General features: G+C 43.4%; 1 protein-coding gene across 1 annotated transcript in view; it reads right to left on the minus strand.

Annotated features, from left to right (window-relative positions):
* LOC122761232 (EMILIN-3) overlaps window positions 1-16,356 on the minus strand; it is a 17,709-nt gene extending 1,353 nt beyond the window's left edge. The window contains exons 1-6 of the mRNA XM_044016413.1: window positions 15,903-16,356; window positions 5,068-5,190; window positions 3,819-4,126; window positions 2,778-3,121; window positions 2,353-2,703; window positions 1-2,074 (exon numbers count right to left, since the gene is read on the minus strand). The exon at window positions 1-2,074 is cut by the window's left edge and continues 1,353 nt beyond it. Coding sequence (XP_043872348.1) covers window positions 935-2,074; window positions 2,353-2,703; window positions 2,778-3,121; window positions 3,819-4,126; window positions 5,068-5,190; window positions 15,903-16,096 — 2,460 coding nt within the window. The 5' untranslated portion in view covers window positions 16,097-16,356 and the 3' untranslated portion in view covers window positions 1-934. The remainder of the gene's footprint in view (window positions 2,075-2,352; window positions 2,704-2,777; window positions 3,122-3,818; window positions 4,127-5,067; window positions 5,191-15,902) is intronic.
* Between the last annotated feature and the right edge of the window lie 3,947 nt (window positions 16,357-20,303).

The following is a 20,303-nucleotide window of genomic DNA, read 5'->3' on the forward strand; positions in this document are numbered from 1 at the left end:
CTCTTTAACATCATGACAATGCACTCACTTCATATAAGTTAAAAAAAAAGGTCAACTATGAAAAGAAAACAATCATAAAAGAAAAATCAAACAAATGCCCTATAGAATAAAATCTCAAGGGGAAATATTGCCCAGCTATACAACCATGATTCTGCCTCTGCGTCTCCTCACTCCAATAAACCAAACTGCCAGAACATCTGGAGGCAGCGGACTGCCGAGCGTTAATTTGCATCTGTGCAGATGGGATTAAAAAAAGACAAGAGAGAACCAGAGGAAGTCACTAGAGTCTAAGGAGAGGCACGCAGAAAATACATAGTTTACTTGTGTAAAGTGTGGCTGTATGAGACACTGACGTGCTGGGAACCAGTGTGACACTCAAAGTAGCTGAATCACGTGTAGTGAAGTGTCAAAGTAGCACAGATTGCTGCCGTTTCAGCTAAAACAAGAGTTAAATGAGCAAAAAATGGACGAGTTTTAGGGTAAAATGAACTAAAGCTACTGTTTCCCTAGTGGAAAATCACCTGTTAGTGCACTCACTGAACTGTACGCCGGCTCAAGTCTGCTCTACATGAAGCTGCCTCGTGTTATTATAAGACAGCCTTCTGTTTTGTGTTGCTGTGCGAGGGTTAGGTCGCTGATCCACTGCCGTCTCCATCAATACATTCAAATGTGTTATTTTGTGACTTTGTGTTTCAGGTTCAAATAAAAGCACTGGTTTTATCTCTGCAGTTCAGTGCGAGTCGTGGACAAACTTCACTGTTTCATGGTGAGAAAACATGTTGTTTTACAGCCTTTTGTTAAAACTGTTGCTCAAATCTGTTTTTCTGTGTCTCATACAACCACATTTCAAAAAATGTGTACTATCATTTTAAGAGTCCCTCTTTAAAAAACAACAACAACAAAGAAAAACAAAGTAAAATCTGTAGCTCAGATGCTACTGGTCTCCTTTTTGGTTTGCTGCTTCCTTGGCCGCACAGTCTTTGACCTCTCCTTTCAGCTCAGCTAGCTGTTCTGAGTGGTCCACCAGGGTGCCGTTCACCTGGGCCAGGTATGAGTCTGAGTGTCTCTCCAGCTCGGCCCTGATCTTCTCCAGCTGCTCCGCCAGCTCCCCCAGGCCGCTGCACTGTCCCTCCACCTGACTCACCCTGCTGTCAAAGTCCTTCACCTCCCTCTGCACGTCCATCGCTGTGCTCCTGCAGCCTCGCAGCTCCCCCGACAGCTGCCTCTTCAGAGTCACCAGCTCTCCCTTCAGCTGGGCCAGCCTCCTCTCTCCGGCCCCCAGGAGCGAGGCTTGGTGACCCACGAGTCTGGTGATTCCCTGCACCTGGTTGACGAGCTGGTGCTCTCTCTGCTCCCAAGTGGAATTGGCATGGCCCACCTCCCCTGCAATGTAGCTGATGGAGTCCTTGAGACCCTTCAGAGTGCGGTTCACAGAGTTGATGTTGACCTTCAGCAGGGTGATCTCCCCCTGGACGGCGCCCTCCGTGTCCTCCTGTGCGATCCTGAAGAGCAGGTTCTGCAGGGTGTTGTTTAGTCGGTCCAGCTGTTTAGAATGTGTGTCCAGACGACCTGTCATCTTCTTCTCCATCCCCTCACACTCCTCCTCCACTTCAGTGATGCTGATACCCCCTGCTGGCGGGGTGGAGGGTGAGCAGGAGGAGGTGCAGAGGAGCTCCAGGTCTGTTAATTGCTTCTGAATGCCGTCCAGGTCTCCCTCCACCCTCCTCCTCACCGACTCGATCTCCGTCTCCAGTGCCGGGACCACCTGACCCTCCAGGAGAGCAGGAGCTGTGGCGTTGCTCAGCTCCTCCACAGCTACAAACACCTTCTCCTCCAGGGTCTTCAGCTTGTCCTCCAGCAAGGTCTTAAAGCCAGTGAGACCTCCAGGGAGCCCTCCATCAGCTCCACCCTCTGTGGTGTTGAGGCGGCCCTCCATGTCCACCAGCCGGGTTTCAATCAGCGTCTCCACATGGAAGGTCTGGTCAGTGAGGGCAGTCTGCAGCTGTCTCTGGGATTCTGTCAAACCTTTTACAGACTCCTCCAGCAGCAGAACACGCTGAGACAGGCTGCTCACCTGCAAACATCAACATCAAGCCTTTATTATTGATTGATTTAAGCAATAACACCTGGAGATCACACACATTCACTGATCTAATGTAGAATGCAATACACAGCCTGGAAATGTTCCGATATGGTTGTTCAATAGAGACGGGGGATATAAAAACATGAAACACATTAAAAACCTTCTGTACTTCAATATGTGGAACGTATGGAGATAAAGTAAATAAAGAGCTTTGTATCACCTTGTAAAGCACTCACTCCCTACACCACGTGTGTCTTATCACGTCCTACCTGTCCACAGCAGCTCTCAGTCAGAGTCAGGCCCTGGATCTGAGCCTGAATGGAGCCCAGTTCCTCCCTGAGCCCGGTCTCTCTTCCATCCAGAGTCTGCTGCATCTGCTCCTGGCCGTTCATGTGCTCCTGGTGACACTGCTTCTGCACCTCACCAATCCTCTTGTCGCAGATGTTCTCCAGATTGGTTAGACGGTTCTCAAAGCCGTCCAGGATCTCAGCCCGCATGTCCGCCAACTTGGTGTTCAGGATCTCTTCAATAAGAGCGGTAGAACCGGGGCCAGGGATTGGCCTGCCTCTAGCACCCTCCAGCAGGCTCTTCAGCTGGCCATCGTGACCAAGGACCATTCCCTGAAGACACACATGAACGGTTATTAAGAAACAGCATTTATTATGGACACAGGATAAAAGTGAGGTGTGTTTACCTGAATCTCCTCTAAGATGTGAGCCTTGGCTCGCAGCTCGTCCCTCACTTCTGTCACCCTCCCTGCTAAATCTCCAAATCCAGGGAAGCTTTCGCCTCCATCCACTCCTTCCGAATCATCTGGGATCACTCCAAATCCCACCACAGAGTCCGGCACACGAGGACCACCGGGCAGCAGAGACACCAGGAGTTTGTTGGTGTCCTCTCGCAGGGATGTTCGCAGTCTCACCTCAAGGCCGGCCACCGCCCCAGTGAGCGTGTCCAGGCCCTGAGTGAGGCGACGCAGGTCCTCCTCCATACGGTCCAGACGCTCGCCACTCACTCCAGAGATCCCAAATTTGTTTCCTGTGTTTCCAACGAGGAAAGAAAGTAAAATGAAGAAGACACATTTTAAGTGAACATGACAGAAGTTCTCACTTTTGTCTCGTTGTTTATAACAAAGCAAGATTAGCTTTCTTAAAACTTAACATGTTTTCATCAGTTTAAGGATATTTTTGGATGACGTGACTGTGACACATGTCAGAGACAGCGAGCGCACACACACACACCACACGACCTGCTGCCCAACCTCAGGTGCTGGTGAAATCATGACGCTCACATATTCACTCTCACATTAAACATGATTTAAACCACATAACAAAAGACTCACTTCACATAATCTACACCAGTTTAAGTCTGTGGTATCTTTAAGATTATATTTGCTGTTTCGTCTCAACATTAGAAACTGAAACCTGCAAACCACCCACTCTCCCACACTAAAGTCCATTGGTGAAAATGGTGTTTAGCTCTTGAGGACACGGGAGCTGCTGGTCTTTGTGTCACTGATGTAAAGAACTCACTGTTGTGTGAGCGGTTTACAAAGCAACAAACCCCAGTTTCAGATTATAACATGTTTACACTTGATTCTTTCCCGTGAGCCTGAGTCTGTCTTGTGTGTTCTTGTGACAGCCATGTTTTGTAGCTCTGTATTTCATACAACTACGCATCAAAAAACCTGAACTATCCCTTTATTGCTTAAAACAAATCTCTCTTTTTTTTTTACCGTAGTTTGTTTTTCCACCTCCAGCAGGAATTTGTCCCGTGGGACCTGGTCTGTGGTCAGGCAGACTGGGCACAGGTTTGCCCGGCTCCAGCTGGCCTCCTCCAGGCTTGTGGTCTACAGGAGGTCTGGGACCGTAAGGGAAGCCCTTTATCCCTGGACGATGTGGCAGTGCAGCATCACTGACGTCGGGTGACGACGTGGGTCCTTCAAAGCACTGGTCTCCAGAGTAACCGGGACAACACCTCCACTCCAGCTCAGTCACGGTCTTGAAACCCACCTTGTACTTTGGCTTGTAGAACGTTCTGTACCTGAAGGAAACACAAGGAGAACACAAAGTTACATGATGTTAGGGACATATTCTATATATTCTATATGTTCTATTATAGCCTATAGCTGCTGTTTGACACTGTCTACAGGACATCAGTCATTGGACGCCACAAGATGTCCTCCATCTCAACAACTCAACATCAGGAAATCTAACTGAAAATAATCTTGGCCCTATGTCCACATCACTCTCCCTCTCATCATGACTGTTTACACTGTACATCTTTTGCTAATAAACATGTTTACTGAGCTCTTTATGTTTGACTGGATGCACCTGTTTTCTGTTGTGAGCCACGTTTATAATAAGCTACACATGAAAGTAAGTAATCATTAGATAATGACTAACTAAGTCTTTAGGATGGGCGATGGTAGTGTGAACGATGAGTGATAGAACATGTGCTGCGTGAGTGAGTGAATGAGTGAATGTGGTGTAAAGCAGCTTTGATTGGGTTAGAAAAGTGTTATAAATACAAACCATGACTCAGTCACTTTGTAAAACTGAGGCTAAATATCACTCACACACTTACAGTGCAACACGATCATGGTGCTGAGTCACTGATCACACGTTCATCTGAGAAATAACCTCAGGCTTTGTGTAGGTCATGCTGTTTTACAGCTAATCCACCGCGTGGCGCTGTTTGTGCTGTTTTGTGAATAAAAATGCACCAAAAGGACCGAGAACAACTGTAATAAATAAAGGTTACACACACACTTGAGCTAGTTTTGTGTTATGATAACTTATTATAAATATTAACAACATCTGATCTCAAAGACAGCGCAGCAGAGAACTATGGAAGAGTACATTAAGAGAACACTAGAGGGCAGCATGCGCATGTAGAATATTCTACCATGTGCTGGACGTGAGTTAATAAACACACGTTATTGTATTGAACTACTGTATTTGTGTGACTTTGTCGTTACTTACACAACAACTGGACACTTCTGACCCCAGATGCACTTGGTGGTGTACTCGGCCTTCACGAAGGTGGACACGCCGTCCTGCATGACGCACGTGATGTTCCTCTGGACCACGTAGGCACAGTGGTTTCTGTTGATGTGACAACATTAGACATTTAAATGAGTCACCTAACCAATACATGAAAACACAACAGTCACCCATTCATTCATAGATAAATAGACAGATAGAGATAGATGGATGGATAGATAGATAGATAGATAGATATAGATGGATGGATAGATAGATAGATAGATAGATGGATGGATGGATGGATGGATGGACATATAGATATATAGATAGATAGATGGATGGATGGATGGATGGATGGATAGATAGATAGATAGATAGATAGATAGATAGATAGATAGATAGATAGATAGATAGGGATAGATGGATAGATAGATAGATAGATAGATAGATAGATAGATAGATAGATAGATATAGATAGATAGATAGACAGATAGATAGACAGATAGACAGATAGGGGGATAGATGGATAGATAGACAGATAGATAGATAGATAGATATAGATAGATAGATAGATAGATAGATAGATAGATAGATAGATGGATGATGGATGGATAGATAGATAGATAGACAGATAGATAGATAGATAGACAGACAGACAGACAGACAGACAGATAGACAGACAGACAGACAGACAGACAGATAGATAGATAGATAGGATAGATAGATAGATAGATGATGGATGGATGGATGATGGATGGATAGATAGATAGATAGATAGATAGATAGATAGACAGACAGACAGACAGACAGACAGACAGACAGACAGACAGACAGATAGATAGATAGATAGATAGATCCACTTTTTTTTCTTTAAAAAAACCAAAAACCCTGTCAATTCTAAGAGGAAAACAGAGTCTGAGAATGTTTTCAGATGTGTCCACAATAACTACTGTGAACAGTTGTTGCATCATGCTGGAGCTGGACCTTCCTCTCTCTCCTCGCGCCTCATTGCCAGTGCAGCTATAGCAACTGCTAAATGTTCCCCTGGCCCCTGCACAACACAGGAAACGATGATCTGGGCTCTTTGGGCTCACATGTGAAGCATTTCTCACATTCAGCGGGGAGCGTTTAGCAACACATGCGGCGCTTAACGTTCCTCCACAGCTGTCTCAGAACAAATAGGAGTGTTTGGAGGAGCAGGGAGGGACACGGGAGCAGAGCGGGGCCTACATGCTCAGAGGGCTGTGAGAAACTGGTGCACCTCTGCACTGATCTGCACTGATCTGCACTGATGTGCACTGATCTCTGCCTGTGTTGACATATGTTAAGAGCCAGAATGACAGCGCTCCTTTCATATGAACCTGACAACCTGCTGCCAGGTCGTGTGTTGTTAAGACCTGAACTGATGTGGTTATTACAGGATCTCTTATAGCATACGGGCAATTTACTGAAGGAAGGAAAAAGAAAACCGACGACACTTACTATGATAACAAATGGTGCTGAATCATCATTTCTGCCATGTTTTTCTTTTCTTTTTCATTTTTCCCCACCTTTGCACAAACATGTGAGTCACACCAGACTCCGGGACTTACTGTAAAACCCTCTTTTCGGCTGTATGTTGCTACCTTTAGCGTTCTCCTCCACACATCCCCTCATTAAAGTGTAACTAAACTGTAACTAGTTTTTATCAGTTTCCTCGTCATATAACGAGAAGCTTAATGAATTGATTTAATGTATGTGTGAGTTCATAGAAAGCTTCTATAGACAGATGACAGAGAGCAGACTGTGAAGCCTCTCATGTTCCACAACGGGAAATGATCATGTTCACCGATTTGTTTGTCAGGTGCAGGCGCGGGGGCGGGCGGGCGGGCGGTTGGGCGGCTGCTGACCTTCAGTCTGTCGCACACGACGCCGGGAAATGGTGCAGGAATCCAGATGTGCATCAGAGAAACGTCTACTCTGAGCCTGTGTTCACAGACCTGTCAGTGTCATGCAGTCAGAGACGGTTCTGGCTCTGTGAGAATCAAAGCTGAGACTGATCCGTGGTGTGAACGCACTGTTACACCACAGAGCAGCTTGATCACCAGAAACATGAACTCAAAGTGTTTGTTATTGTCTCAGGCTGAGACCGCAGCTGCAGGGTAGGTGAGAACTTTGTTTAGGCTGCTTGTGTGGGGGCAAGTCTTGATCCAGGATCTAAGGCTGCATCTACATGCTGGTCTTGATGTCCAATCCTCATATGTTACCTTAATCAGATTAAAACAACCTGCCCAGCCAGCATGTCCATGTGGGCCCCATAAGGATTATATTGGGGCTGACAATATGGGTCCAACTCTGGTTTGTCCGTGGTTTCCATGGTGACCTGTCTCTGCTCACATTAAGCCCAGGCCCACTTAGAACCCTTTCCAGAGTATACATAGATTCTAAATGGGTACTAAGAGGGCATGGGCTTGAAGTGGGTGGATGATGGGCTTCCCATGTGGGGCCCATGTAACTGAAACTATGTGGGGCCTACATCATTAGAACCCACTTAGTAGTCTGAGTGGGTTTGAAGTGGGTTTGAAGTGGACAAACACAGGAAACCACAGACAAACATGCTTGGGATTATCGGCCCAAATAAAAAATGACTCATATCTGAACACTGGAGATGACCTGTGTGACCCCTGACCTGTGGCATGGTTAGCAGAGGGAAATGTACTGTCAGTGAAAGTTAGAGTGAGTCTTACAAGGCGCCAAAACTCAGTCACATGACGCAGTTGAAAGTGAGTCATGTGATTGTAGACCAGTTTTTAAGGACACGCTGCACTGATGAGGAAAATATCTGATGTGATCCATATCACATCACTGATCTGACAATAATCCATGAATCCATATCTGATTTGTGCCACATGGCAGGAACAATTCACAATAGGTCACTTGCCCCCATGCAGTTTATACAACCTAAGATACGAGGATTATGAGGCGGAGGAGGGGGCGGGGCTTGGCGCCTGCGCTAAGCTATTTTCACACGTTGTATTTTAAACAATGTCACACAAGGAGACTGGTGTTAAAAATATAAATACTCTCTGATGTTTGCTTTCTTTATAAGGTTATGGTTTGTGTAGAACATGAAGGTGAAACTCAAATGAGATGGTGAGTGCAAATCAGTGACGACATTAACGTTAACACAATTCTCACTTTTAAGGTCCTTTGATATTTTAACATGCTATTTTACTGTATAAGGTTTATGAAGGTTTATTAGCAGAGACTGAATATACTACCAATACGTGTGTTTGAATAAGTGTATAATTGCTTTGTATCTCTAGCTTTAAAATAAATAAATATTTCTATGTACTTAGATACTAGACGATAAACGATAATATGACTATATGATAATTCATATTTACTTCCACACTTGTGTGTAATAAGACCTATCCCACCAAAACAGGACGAAAACACCCATGATCTCAAAAAATAATAATAATAAAAGTGTAAAGTTCATCCACACCCTCAGTGAACCACCCAACCCCAACTGACACTTGAGTGTATTAAACTCCTCATCAATAACAAAACAACCATAACTTCTCCTTCTCCTCATATCATGCCTCCGACCATAACACTACAATATTATAAGCGTGTCATTTTTTGGCTGATGGTCGGTCCCACTGTAAATATTTCTAGTATAATATTACAGTTTCTTGATAGCTTCACCGTCTCCCAGGGGAAATGTCGATCTCCCATCTCAGATTCTCCTATTCAGTTGTTACCCCCTGTTACCCCCCGGTTTTTATCCCCTAATTTTACGTGTTTTTTTCCGCAGAATCTGCAAAAAAACCTAAGAAATCTCTGTTTAATCATCCAAGCAAAGCAGTATTTCTTTCTAAAACAGTCTCTTTTCTTTTCTTGAAGCCTGCGGCCGACACTGGAGGGCTCGTCCTCCTCCCCATGAAGTGCACTTTCACCTTCAGGGCTTGTGACTGTTTGAACTCAGGCCTCTGCTGTTGCGCCGTATAGATTTATGACTGGAGCAGAGCAGATCTACAGGCTGACAGCTCCCCTCCAGGGTCCATCTCTTTACATATTTGCTTTTAATGAGTCCTATTCCTGGCCAACTGGCAGGTCTTGAAGGCCCCATGGTGTGGTGTTGATTAATACTGCTCTGGTGGCTACTGATTAGGGTTAACAGAAAATGTGACATTCGGATTGAATCCAGCTCTGATTACTGTCGCTCGAAGGCAGCGCATTACAGGGCCGTCATTTTGGCTCTTGGCCTCTAATCCTTGTTACCGCAGTGCAATCACATGGGTGTTAGGGGTGCAACAGTTCAACAAACACAGTTCAGTTTGTATTGCAGTGACCGGGTCAAGGTTTCAGTTGGGATTATTTAGCTCATTATAGAGATGACAAATGATAAACTTTCTTTTTTTTGATTAGATCTTGAGTTATAATGTGTATCTAGTTATTCCTAATAAAATATAGCTAACAAATGAAATATTCTTCAATCTCTGTCTTTCCTTCATAACAAGTGAATTTAAACATTAAATGGATTTGAACTGATGCTCGTATATATAATACAACTCACTAAAGTTTAAACAGGGGAAGCTCATTTCAGGCCCCAGTATTTATCCAACAATTCTTACATACATTTTGCAAATGAACAACTAGAACAAGAAAACGTTATAATAGTGTTTTTATTTACAGTGTATATGTTAGGCTTTATATCGCTGAGCAAATAACACACAACAACCAGCTATTTGTCGACAGACTTTCCTCCAAGATCCATACAGGACTGCTCAGGGAAACCTGGACCATCTCTTAGTTATGCTGCTATAGACCGGGACTGCTGGAGGAACTCACACTCACTCTCTCACACTCAGGGTATGAATATGACGTCATTATATGTCATTAACTTTATTCTTTCTCTCCCTAGTTTGTGTCTTTCCTTCCTTTCCTCTCTCTGTGTCCTCATCTTGCAGGTTGCAGGATCCAGATCCAGTTTCCAGGCTATTATTATCGTACATATCATCACCATTATTATTATGCTATAATTAAAGTTGATATTATTTTTATCACAGTCTCTGCTGCTGCTGCTAATATAAATTACATTTCTCTGCTCAAAAATTGCACACTCATAATGAAATGAGTATATCTCTGCAACCACAAGGTCTATTTGGATACTTTTGGTGTCATGGTAAAGGGAAAATCAGTTAAGATGTGTAAATAAATCTCAGTGTCAGTGTTACTGGTGAAGAGTCAATGAAGACAGCTCACAGAAAAATGAAAATAATTCAGCAATTTCAGGATGAATGTGTCTTTGGAATGATGGAGAATCAGCTCTAAACTCACGCCAATCAAAGTACAACCTGTGAACATCATCTCTGCAAAGTTTGAAAGTATTTAAACCATGTATTAAACTACTTTCTTCACTTTTATATAACTATTAGTGTTCAATAAAACAAGTTATGGCCTTGTGTTCTGACTCTGTCAGGAAAAAAAGAATTCTTCAAGTGGTTTTAATGCGGAAGCTGCTACAGGAACATGAAAATGACATAAGACGTTCCATCGTCCGTGATAAACAAGTGATTCTCAACAAACTGGTGACACTCTGATCGTGTTCCAGCGATCACGTTTACTCTTGAAATATAAAAACAACATAGTAGATATTTGAGGAAGCTGAGCTTCCCTTTGTGTTCACTGCTTTATCTCACTTTTAAACAGCCTGATTGGAAACTGATTGGAAACCGTCGCTCTGTGTCCACAGAGAAAATGATACATCATGACACAGAGGTGCTGTTGATCCACTGTTGCCTCCAATTTAAACTTCAAATATTTGATTTACTGAATTTGTATATTTTTGTGTCTAATCCAACTCAATCCAAAGTAGAGCAAAAGCATTTTGTAATCATGTGTTTCCGTAGCCATTTGGAGGAGGAAGGACAGACTCTGATGAGGCGAGGCTGTGTGCAAAGTTGAGCATTGTTACAGGTTCCTATCCACTATCTATTTATATCATAATCACTTCATATAATCTAGTTGTTTTATTTGACTTGAAGTTTTGTGTCTTTACTGTCTTGTATAGACGCTCAGAAACACTGTACCTTATCCTCGGGAACGAGCATGAACAGTTCTCTGTATTTTTCAAATGCGTTAGCGAGACTTTCTGTAAACTCAGTAGATATTTCAAGGCTTTGTCCAGGTTCAGAGAATGTAGGTGCAGAGCAAACCAGTGCAGGTCAGTGAAGGTGAACAACCTTTGACCTCTGTTAACTTACTGACCTTTCTCCCTTGATCTGTGTCCCATACGTCTTCGCAGGGTTCTCACATATGTCTCTAATCTGATCAGTGATGACATGAGACATCTGCTGAGATCCTAATTGATGTTGACGACGCGCACAGTGAAGGCTGTGCTGGATCATGTCATAGAGTTTTAAAAACACCAACCAAAAAACAAGTGTCATTTGACCAGCACATACTTGCTGTCCACTGTGTATTACCGGACATTTCCACCAGGGGTCACACCACAAACATCTGTGAATATTTTGCCATTTTAAGAAAAACAAGGCAGAAAAGTGATTGTCTTTTGTTATTGATGATGTTACTCTGCTTCTGTTTGGTTTTCCTGAACACAGTTGTTTTTTATCTGGACTTCTTCGTCTCTCATCACAGTGGATGATCCACCCTCACATCTATCTGTGCTTAAGACCTGCAATAGGAGTTCACCGGGGCCAATTTAGACTGTCCCATTAACAATGAGCAATGGGGATCGGGTGCCTTGAACTGGCATTTGTACTGCAACCCTCCGGTTACAAGCCCAATTCCCTTCCGCTTGGACACTGGCTGCCAACAGTTTCTGTACCGAAATAGTGTGTGCAGCTTCCTGTATCTGAAAACAGGCTCTGTCAAACAATACTATCAGACCTGGCTGAGGGACTGTATATTTGTGTATATACAGTGGCAGCACAGGGGTGGGCAGACAAAAGAAGCATTCAACTTTGGCACAATTCACTTGTGAAGCTTTTCTTATGTTCCTCTTTGTTTTCAGTCACACTCCAGCACCTTGATTTAACATAGCAATGGTGTCTGTGTCGACACAAAACAAATCACTTCCTGTGTGCAGTGTAGTAACATGTAACACCACAATACTGAGAAACACAGAGGGAATCATGTGTAAGCTTTGTGTAACATGGTTTGTTTACACAGTACAGCTTTAAATGTACTGCCCCTGCACTCACTGCTGTTCATGTGAGTCTCAATGAGCAGCTCAAAACGGTCGAAGCAGATCAATACAGATCAAAGTAGATAAAAGCAGATCAAAGCAGATCAAAGCAGATCAAATCAGATCAAAGCAGATCAAAGTATAGAAGGAGATCAAAACAGATCAAAGCAGATCAAAGCAGATCAAAGTATAGAAGGAGATCAAAACAGATCAAAACAGATCAAAGCAGATAAAAACAGATCACTCACTCACTCACTCATTGTTTACCACTTTATCCTCCACATGAGGACGAAAGGAAGGCAGTGCACCATGGACAGATCTCCAAACATATACAGAGGAACCACCATTCACTCTCTAATTCACACCCACGGTCAATTTACAGTGTCCAATTAACCTCTGCATGTTTGGACTGTGAGAGGAAACCAGAGAACCCGGAGAACATGCAAACTCCACAGAATAGGCCGTTAGTCAAACAGGGATTCAAACTGTTGACCTTTTTGCTGTGAGTCAACAATGCAAGCCACTGCCCTGCTGTGTGGATACAACTGCCAACACGACAAAGAAACCTTAAAAAAGGAGCCTACACGAGAGGTCAGTATGGGAGGCGCCTTTCAGAGATAGACATATTGGCTCAGATCGTCTGTCCTGAGCCCCTCCCTGCAGATGAGCCCGGACAGACACTCCCAAAATGTTAGTATTTAACGACCTGTGGATGAAAGTCATCAATCAACAATCAGCTCTGCCTACTGAAGTTTTAACATCTGTCCCGGGATATTGGATCACAAGCGGAGAGCTCTCAGTGTAGATTGTTCACACCTGGCATCAAAATGACGTCATTGACTTCAGGCTATAGATTCCTGTCCAGCAACAGGACAGGAATTGAACCAAAGGACTGACGATGAAATCAAATCACTGGCTTTGCTGCCAAGACAGAGATGATAATTCAACATGGAGACAAAAAGTCTTTGTAACATCAGCAGCTGCAGAAAAACAGTGTGTGTCCATGTGACAGTGTTGTTCTTGGTCAACTGAGCATTTTTACACGTGTAAAATCCTTCAACAAACAAACAAACAAACATACATATGCATACTGTATACACACACACGCACACACACACATCTCAGCATGTGTTATTTTTAAGTCTCTATTTCCACTGACCAGTGAGGCCGACAACAACTGAGCTCCTATATCTGGTGGTCTGACACTGACACGTCCCCGGGGTCCAATGTGTCCACGGTGGTTCAGCAGCTCTTATATAAACATGAGCTGGACTCACACACACACACACACACACACGCAGAAACATCACCAACTACCAGCAACCAGCACTTTACTAACCATCTGTCAGTCTGCATCAGTTTTGCAATGTAATAGAACCAAATTTAAATGTAATGAGAGGCGGGAAGATTCATTGATCTTGGGCGAATTCGGGGATATCCTAATATGGACTGTTCCTATAGCCCAGTCCCAGTTTACACATACTCTGAAATGCCGCCACCACGTCTTTGCAATCAATTCTTCCAAAACCTGACAAAGAATCGGACTCACCCACAGAAAACCTGAAGTCTGAGGTGTGGAGTTATTATAGATTCCAGATGAAAGCTCAATAGGAAGATGAGCTGAAGATGAGCTGAAGATGAGCTGAAGATGAGCTGAAGATGAGCTGAAGATGAGCTGAAGAACGTCAGGACTGAAGGACAGTTTCTGTCGCTAACATCACGTCCGTGTCTGCAGAGTGAAATGCTTTCACCCAGGCTAATGTTTATCCAGCTCAGGAGAGAATAGTTAAGAAACAGAACGTGTTCCCCGCCATGTTCTAATGCTGCACTAAGACTATGACTACACGTCATTTGAATAGTTTACATTAGAGATGATTACAGTCTGCTCATATTTGACACGGCAACGTCACTCCACTGCACAAAGAAAGGAGGAATATCAGTCACTCAAGCTTGTGCTAACCACCACTTGTGCACCAGCTTGTATTATTGACAGTGAATAAACCACTTTATAATGAATTATAATAGAATCCAAGGGATAATTCAAGTTTGTTTTAATTGGGTTATCTGAGGTACATATATTGTACATTGTTATTGTCTAAAATACAGGTGACTGAGGATTTCCCAAGTCAAAACAGAAGTTGGTAAACTGCTCACTTTCCCACACCAAAGTCCATAGAGAAAATCTACTGCTCAACAACTTCAGTGTACTGTGAAGTAAAATATGTGGTTTACAAAGTTTACAAAGCAACACAATCTTCAGTTTCCTGTCACAAATGAAGTCACGGAGCGCCTCGTAACATGCAGAACATTCCCTTTTGTTTCTCAAAGTGTTAAATAAAACCGTGGCACGGGGATGGATGTATACATGATGGTGACAGGGTTAAAGGTCAACATGGTTAGTGCATTCAGGCTGAAGGTGACAGTCAACAGTGTTCTGCAGCAGGCGAACATCAGCGCTTTCTGTCCAGGTGAAATAGATCAACAAGGCTCTGCTTCACCTTCAGGACTTTTAAATTCCATGCACAGTGTGTGGTTGTTATTCCTCTGCTGTTGCATGTCTGCACAATATCAGTCCATACATCTCTGACTGAACACAGAGGACGAAGCCTCATTCTCATTCTTATTGATATTGTAAGGGTTGATAAAGGGAGGCGACACAAAGGTTTGAGTTCCAGGTCTGAGAAAAGATGTTATACTGTACATGTCACATGTTGATTGACTGGAACCTTAATGAAACTATCAGCACAGAGGATCTGAACATTTAGTAGGATTGAAATCCATTAGAACATCATACTCACCTTTAACAAGAACACAATATAAGATGAGCTTTTGACACACACACACCGCAGCAGGTTGTATTGATACAGACTCACATCGACCTGCAGAGAGTGTGATGAACAATGAACAATCGCCTCAGAAGAAGAGAAGTTTTAACGCTCTCACCACACACACACACACACAGAGTCAGCGGCTGCACGGGATCAATACCCTTGTCATCAACCGAGCAGCACACAGGCCACGATGACGCCTTTTGTTTTCATGCTGTCATTGTTACTGTATAATGTTTATCTGCAGCCACAGATGGTTTTAGGTGTGAACCGCAGCAGAGAAAGCTGATGGCGAGTAAGAGAGAGAGAAACACAGAGTCAATTCAGGGATCTGTTACCGAGCCGATACCCTAACTGAAACCATATTTCCATACTACTCGCCAGTGACATGTGTTTCTCTGGGGAAATACAGTGTAAGGTGGGTCCACATATTTGGAATGCATAGACTTTTACCCTGCAGCACTGGGCGGGAAATCAACTGTGCATGAGCTCCTGTGACATGAGTTGGATTTGATTACATTTTCAATCTGTGCGTAAAAATTAAAAAAAGAAACAGAAACACAAAAATTCAAATATCACATTTGAGAAGTTTTTACACAAAATGTGAATATGTGAATTAAGGGACTGGGACTTTTTCTCAAAATGTTCTTTTTTCAAGTCAGAATGTTGTCTTAAATATATGAATTATGAATTTGATCTTTCTTTTTTAAATTCACATGTGGCCCTAACCCTGTTCTGTAGAAACAAACAGTGGCCCTGTGTGTACTTTATTTACAAAAGTCACTTGACAACACTGGTTGAGCACTTACTTGTGGCGTGTCATTGGCTTGTTTGGTAGATGCTGAGCGTTGAGTCCAGCCTTGAACAGGTTGTATCTGCTTCCATAGAACGGGTTGACGTGACCTCCTCCATAGAAGGTTCCTTTACTGTCCACCACACAGAGCAGCACTGCTGACAGAAAGAGCTGTGCAGCCACTTCAACTGAGCACAACTTGGTCCTCATTGTGTTTTTTTCTCTCTTAAATTGCGCGTGGTGATGATGATGATGGTGAAGAAACGCGGGTCGAGAGCAACAGTTGTAGGGTCCTTGAGGTCACACCTGCAGCGTTGTCCTCCTCAGTGGGCCCTGAAGGTGACATGGAGCCCAGACAGCTGTAGCATCAGCAGCAGCAGCAGCAGCATCCTGTCTTCACCTCGCTCCCAAAACACACTCTGAGAGCTAGAGGAGAGAGCAGAGGGAGAACTAGTGAGGCTGCAGAGGGAGGGAAGAGGGAAGAGGGGCAAGGAAAACAACACAAAGGTGTGCTGGGAGGAGGGAGGAGAGAGAGAGAGAGAGAGAGAGAGAGAGAGAGAGGAGCAGGACAGACGGAGGGAAGAGAACGAGTGTGTCTCTAGGAAAGTTTCGGCTCCATATACACACACACACACACACACACACACACACACACACACACACGAGAGCGAGTGTGAGACCTGCTGACTTTACTGTGTGTGTGTGTGTGTGTAAGAAGCAGTGTGCTGATCTGCTGCCTGTGAAGGGGGCAGGCAGGCAGACAGACAGACAGACAGACAGACAGCCTGGATTTGCATGTCCCACCCCAACAACTCTGCACGGTGGTGGAGGTGGGGGCTGGACTCACTACTCTCTCTCTCTCACTCCCGCTCTCTGTCTCTCTCCCTCTCACACACACACACACACACACACACACACACACACACACACACACGCACACACACACACACACACAGTTGTGTATGAAGCAGTGGAAAGCCACACTTGAGTAAAAGTTCCTCACCAGAAAATTAGAATAGTCCTTGAGGAAAAGTACCAAATATTTACTGTACTTGAATATGAAAAATTTAACTTATTATTCCACTAGAAGAAAAAAAGAGACCTATTTCCCCTTGTTGCCAGTAGGGGGCAGCATCTTTAAGTGGTGTTGTGGTGAGAATGGTCAGGCTGTTAGTAAATCAAGTCCAAGTGACTGATTGCTACATTATGTGTATTTATAATGTGCTCTTCTCGTCTTGACGATTTACACTACAGTTTTCACCCATTCACCCGTTCACTCACTCACTCACTCATTCATACCGTGCATTTACTGTGTGTGCATTTTCTATCACGCTGCTGGAGAAACATGGGCTTAAGGTTCTTGCCCAAGGACATGAGCACTTAGACTAGTGGAGCCAGGGATCGAACCCTCAACCTTTATGCAGAGAGATGACTCCACTGCTGAGCCACTGTGGCGTGTTTGTGCCGTGGCATGATAATGAAGCACTGGCACAGTAAAGGTCATCTGACGAACCAGGGGCCACAGGAAGGTTCTTCTCTCTCCTAGTTTGAACTGTGGAGGGCAGCATTTGCTTTCTGTCTCAACCTTAACCAAACACATGCATGGGGAAAGTGTCATTTGTGAGAAATTGTAATTTGTAAGAAATATGAAAACTCAAGTAAACGGAGGCTTCACACAGCACGGCTAACAAAGCTCTGACATCATCTTTCTCCAATAATCAAAACCTTTTTGTCTCTTTAATTCTTTTTCTTTTTCCATCTGCTGTGGGAGCAGCTGTGTATCACAGTCCAGTGTCGTGTGCGTGGCTGCTGTGGACACAATGGACCTCCTCCATGCTTCATCACGGTCACTCATTAAAAATCCTAGCCTGTGACACACACACACACACACACACTGAGGTCTGAAGGGTCACTGGTAGAAGTTCCATCAAACCCACGACCTTTGAGCTGAAAGGTCGTGGGTTTGATGGAACTGCTGAGCGTCTGTCGCTGAAGCAGCTTTTTAAATGAACGTTTCAAAACTCTTTTCTTTTCTCTGTCACTTTAAAGTGTGGAATATCTGAGCTGTAATGCAACAGATATTTCTCACTGAAAAGAAGCTCGTATGATAACGTGTTTTAAAGAACTGATAAGTTTAATGCAATTTTTTTTTACATACAAAATAATAGTGTGCATCGCAATAGTTTTGGACTGTATAAAATATAACAAGTGCTCTTTTGATAATGTTTTATACATTGATTTCAGATGTTTTTCACACATTTTAGATGAGGTCATTGTTGGAAATAAGCCACATGAGCTTTTCTGTGAAATCACATTATATCCACTTGTATGTAACATGTAAACAGCATAACTGAAATAGCTCACTACAAACAATGAATTGCTCTGATGAAAACAATTGAATCAAAGTGAGGTTTGATCACGCTGCCAAATAAATATGCAGTGGCTGGATCACAGTTTCAACTCGACGATCAGACTGGCATGTGAATGGGCCCCTTTGTTTGCCGTGTCCTTCTCACCTGTGTGTGGACTATGCATCATTTAAGTGTCTCTATTGACTCCTCATTCATGGGTCATTGTGAAAGGAAAACACACCGTTTAACAGTCGGCAAACAGACACTTGACATAAGTGGAGGAGTGACGGTGCAAACAGAACCCAACAGATGGTGGCTCTGAACAAAAGATGAACTCGATATGCTTATTTCTGTCTTTTCATAATATTCTATAAGATCATATTTACCATCATTGCAGTTCCCTTTTGTATGTTTTGGCTCCAAACATCTTTTCTTCCCACTGACGATTCATCCCATCACTTCAAACACTGAGAAGGAGCGAGACAGTGACGAGGAAATGATTCTAAATGTGTGTCTATTCTGGCAGACGGTGCTACTCTCAAATACCATTATTCACAGAAATAAGTGGCACAATTTTAAACAGATGTCTGTCCCAGCACAGTGTCCAGATGTTGAAGAAAGGGACTTGAGATAAGGGAATCTCTGCGTCATGTTGATTCATGATCTTTCAGACTGTACAATGATATTCACCTTAAAAAAACATGGGAAAGTTATTATTTTTCTGACCCTGCGGTCGTCAGAAATAATGAATAACTGAACTAAGACCATTGCTGTTGTTGTTTTAAGTAACAGAGATAGCCAATATTGGATTTAATGTCTGTTACACTACATATGAGTAGGTTCAGTTGCTCCCCATGACTGATTTGATATCACTTCCAGGGAAGCTCGACTTCTCTCAGAGTCAATGGGTGTGTGTGTGTATTTTTGTGAGGGAAGTCTGTAGACAAACAGCTGGTCGATGTTTTATTTACTTTGCAATATAGTTCACATAGTACATATACTCTGTAATAAAAACACTGTTATAACATTGTTATGCTTATTTAAGAATGTATGTATAAATAACTCAGCCTGAAATGAGCATCCCTTGTTTTAAAGACCAGCAACCGCCACTGGTGGTTGGTTGGTTGGTTGGTTGGTTGTGTTGAGTTGGGTTGAGTAAGACTCTTTTTTTCCTCTTTTCCACCATGTAACTGTCAGTGAAAATACAAATCTATTGTGTGTACTATCAATAATTCAGTTACCCTGGCTAATACCAGACTGCATCTCAATCTCAGACAGGCTTTTCGTCGTTCTCTGGTGGCGCCGGCGTTACGACGGTTCTGTCACCCTTGTGTTCACTTTTTGAAGGAGATTCTGTGGTTGTCCAACCGTGTATTCACACAGATGTGTCTGCCACACTGTTGGCAGACTCGTCTAGGTTGACCCAGGCGAGCTGTTACTGGACGTTACTGGAAGTATTTATGTGCATGAGCATCTTCTGTGTTTTATCCATGCACTAACTGCTCAGATGAATCCTGTGCACAGACTTTGACTCTCACAAACTCACTCAATGGCACATCAATGTAAAAACAATCCCCAGAATTTAACCCGTGACCCCAATGAAGGTCATGACCCCAAGGTGGTGCATCACCACGTGTACAGTCCTGCAGTGATAAGAGATAATAATGAATCCACCACTCATTTAGTTTAATTGTCCTCAGCCCTTCATGAAACATCTTCACTGTTTGTGATCAGTCTTCTCAGAGATTTTCTTCACGACCCACTTATATTAGATTCAAACACCGGGCCACAGGCGTGATGTGGGAGAAGCAGAGAAAATTGGTGGATTCCAGTACAGTGACATCACTTACTGAGCAGTGAAGACACTTGATCCTTTCCTAACAGTAGTGACCTGGGAAGCAGCTCAAACTTCATGAAGCAATGCGGACAAGGAAGGAAGGAAGGAAGGAAGGAAGGCTGTCTCTTATTTTCTGTTCCCACGGCAGGAGTGAGAGAGTGTAGAATTAGCTAAAGACACTGTGTGTTGTTGAAAAGTAAATACAGATAAGGGTTGAATTATCAAAAAT

Source organism: Solea senegalensis, unplaced genomic scaffold, assembly GCF_019176455.1.
Source record: "Solea senegalensis isolate Sse05_10M unplaced genomic scaffold, IFAPA_SoseM_1 scf7180000014486, whole genome shotgun sequence".
Lineage (NCBI taxonomy): Eukaryota > Metazoa > Chordata > Actinopteri > Pleuronectiformes > Soleidae > Solea > Solea senegalensis.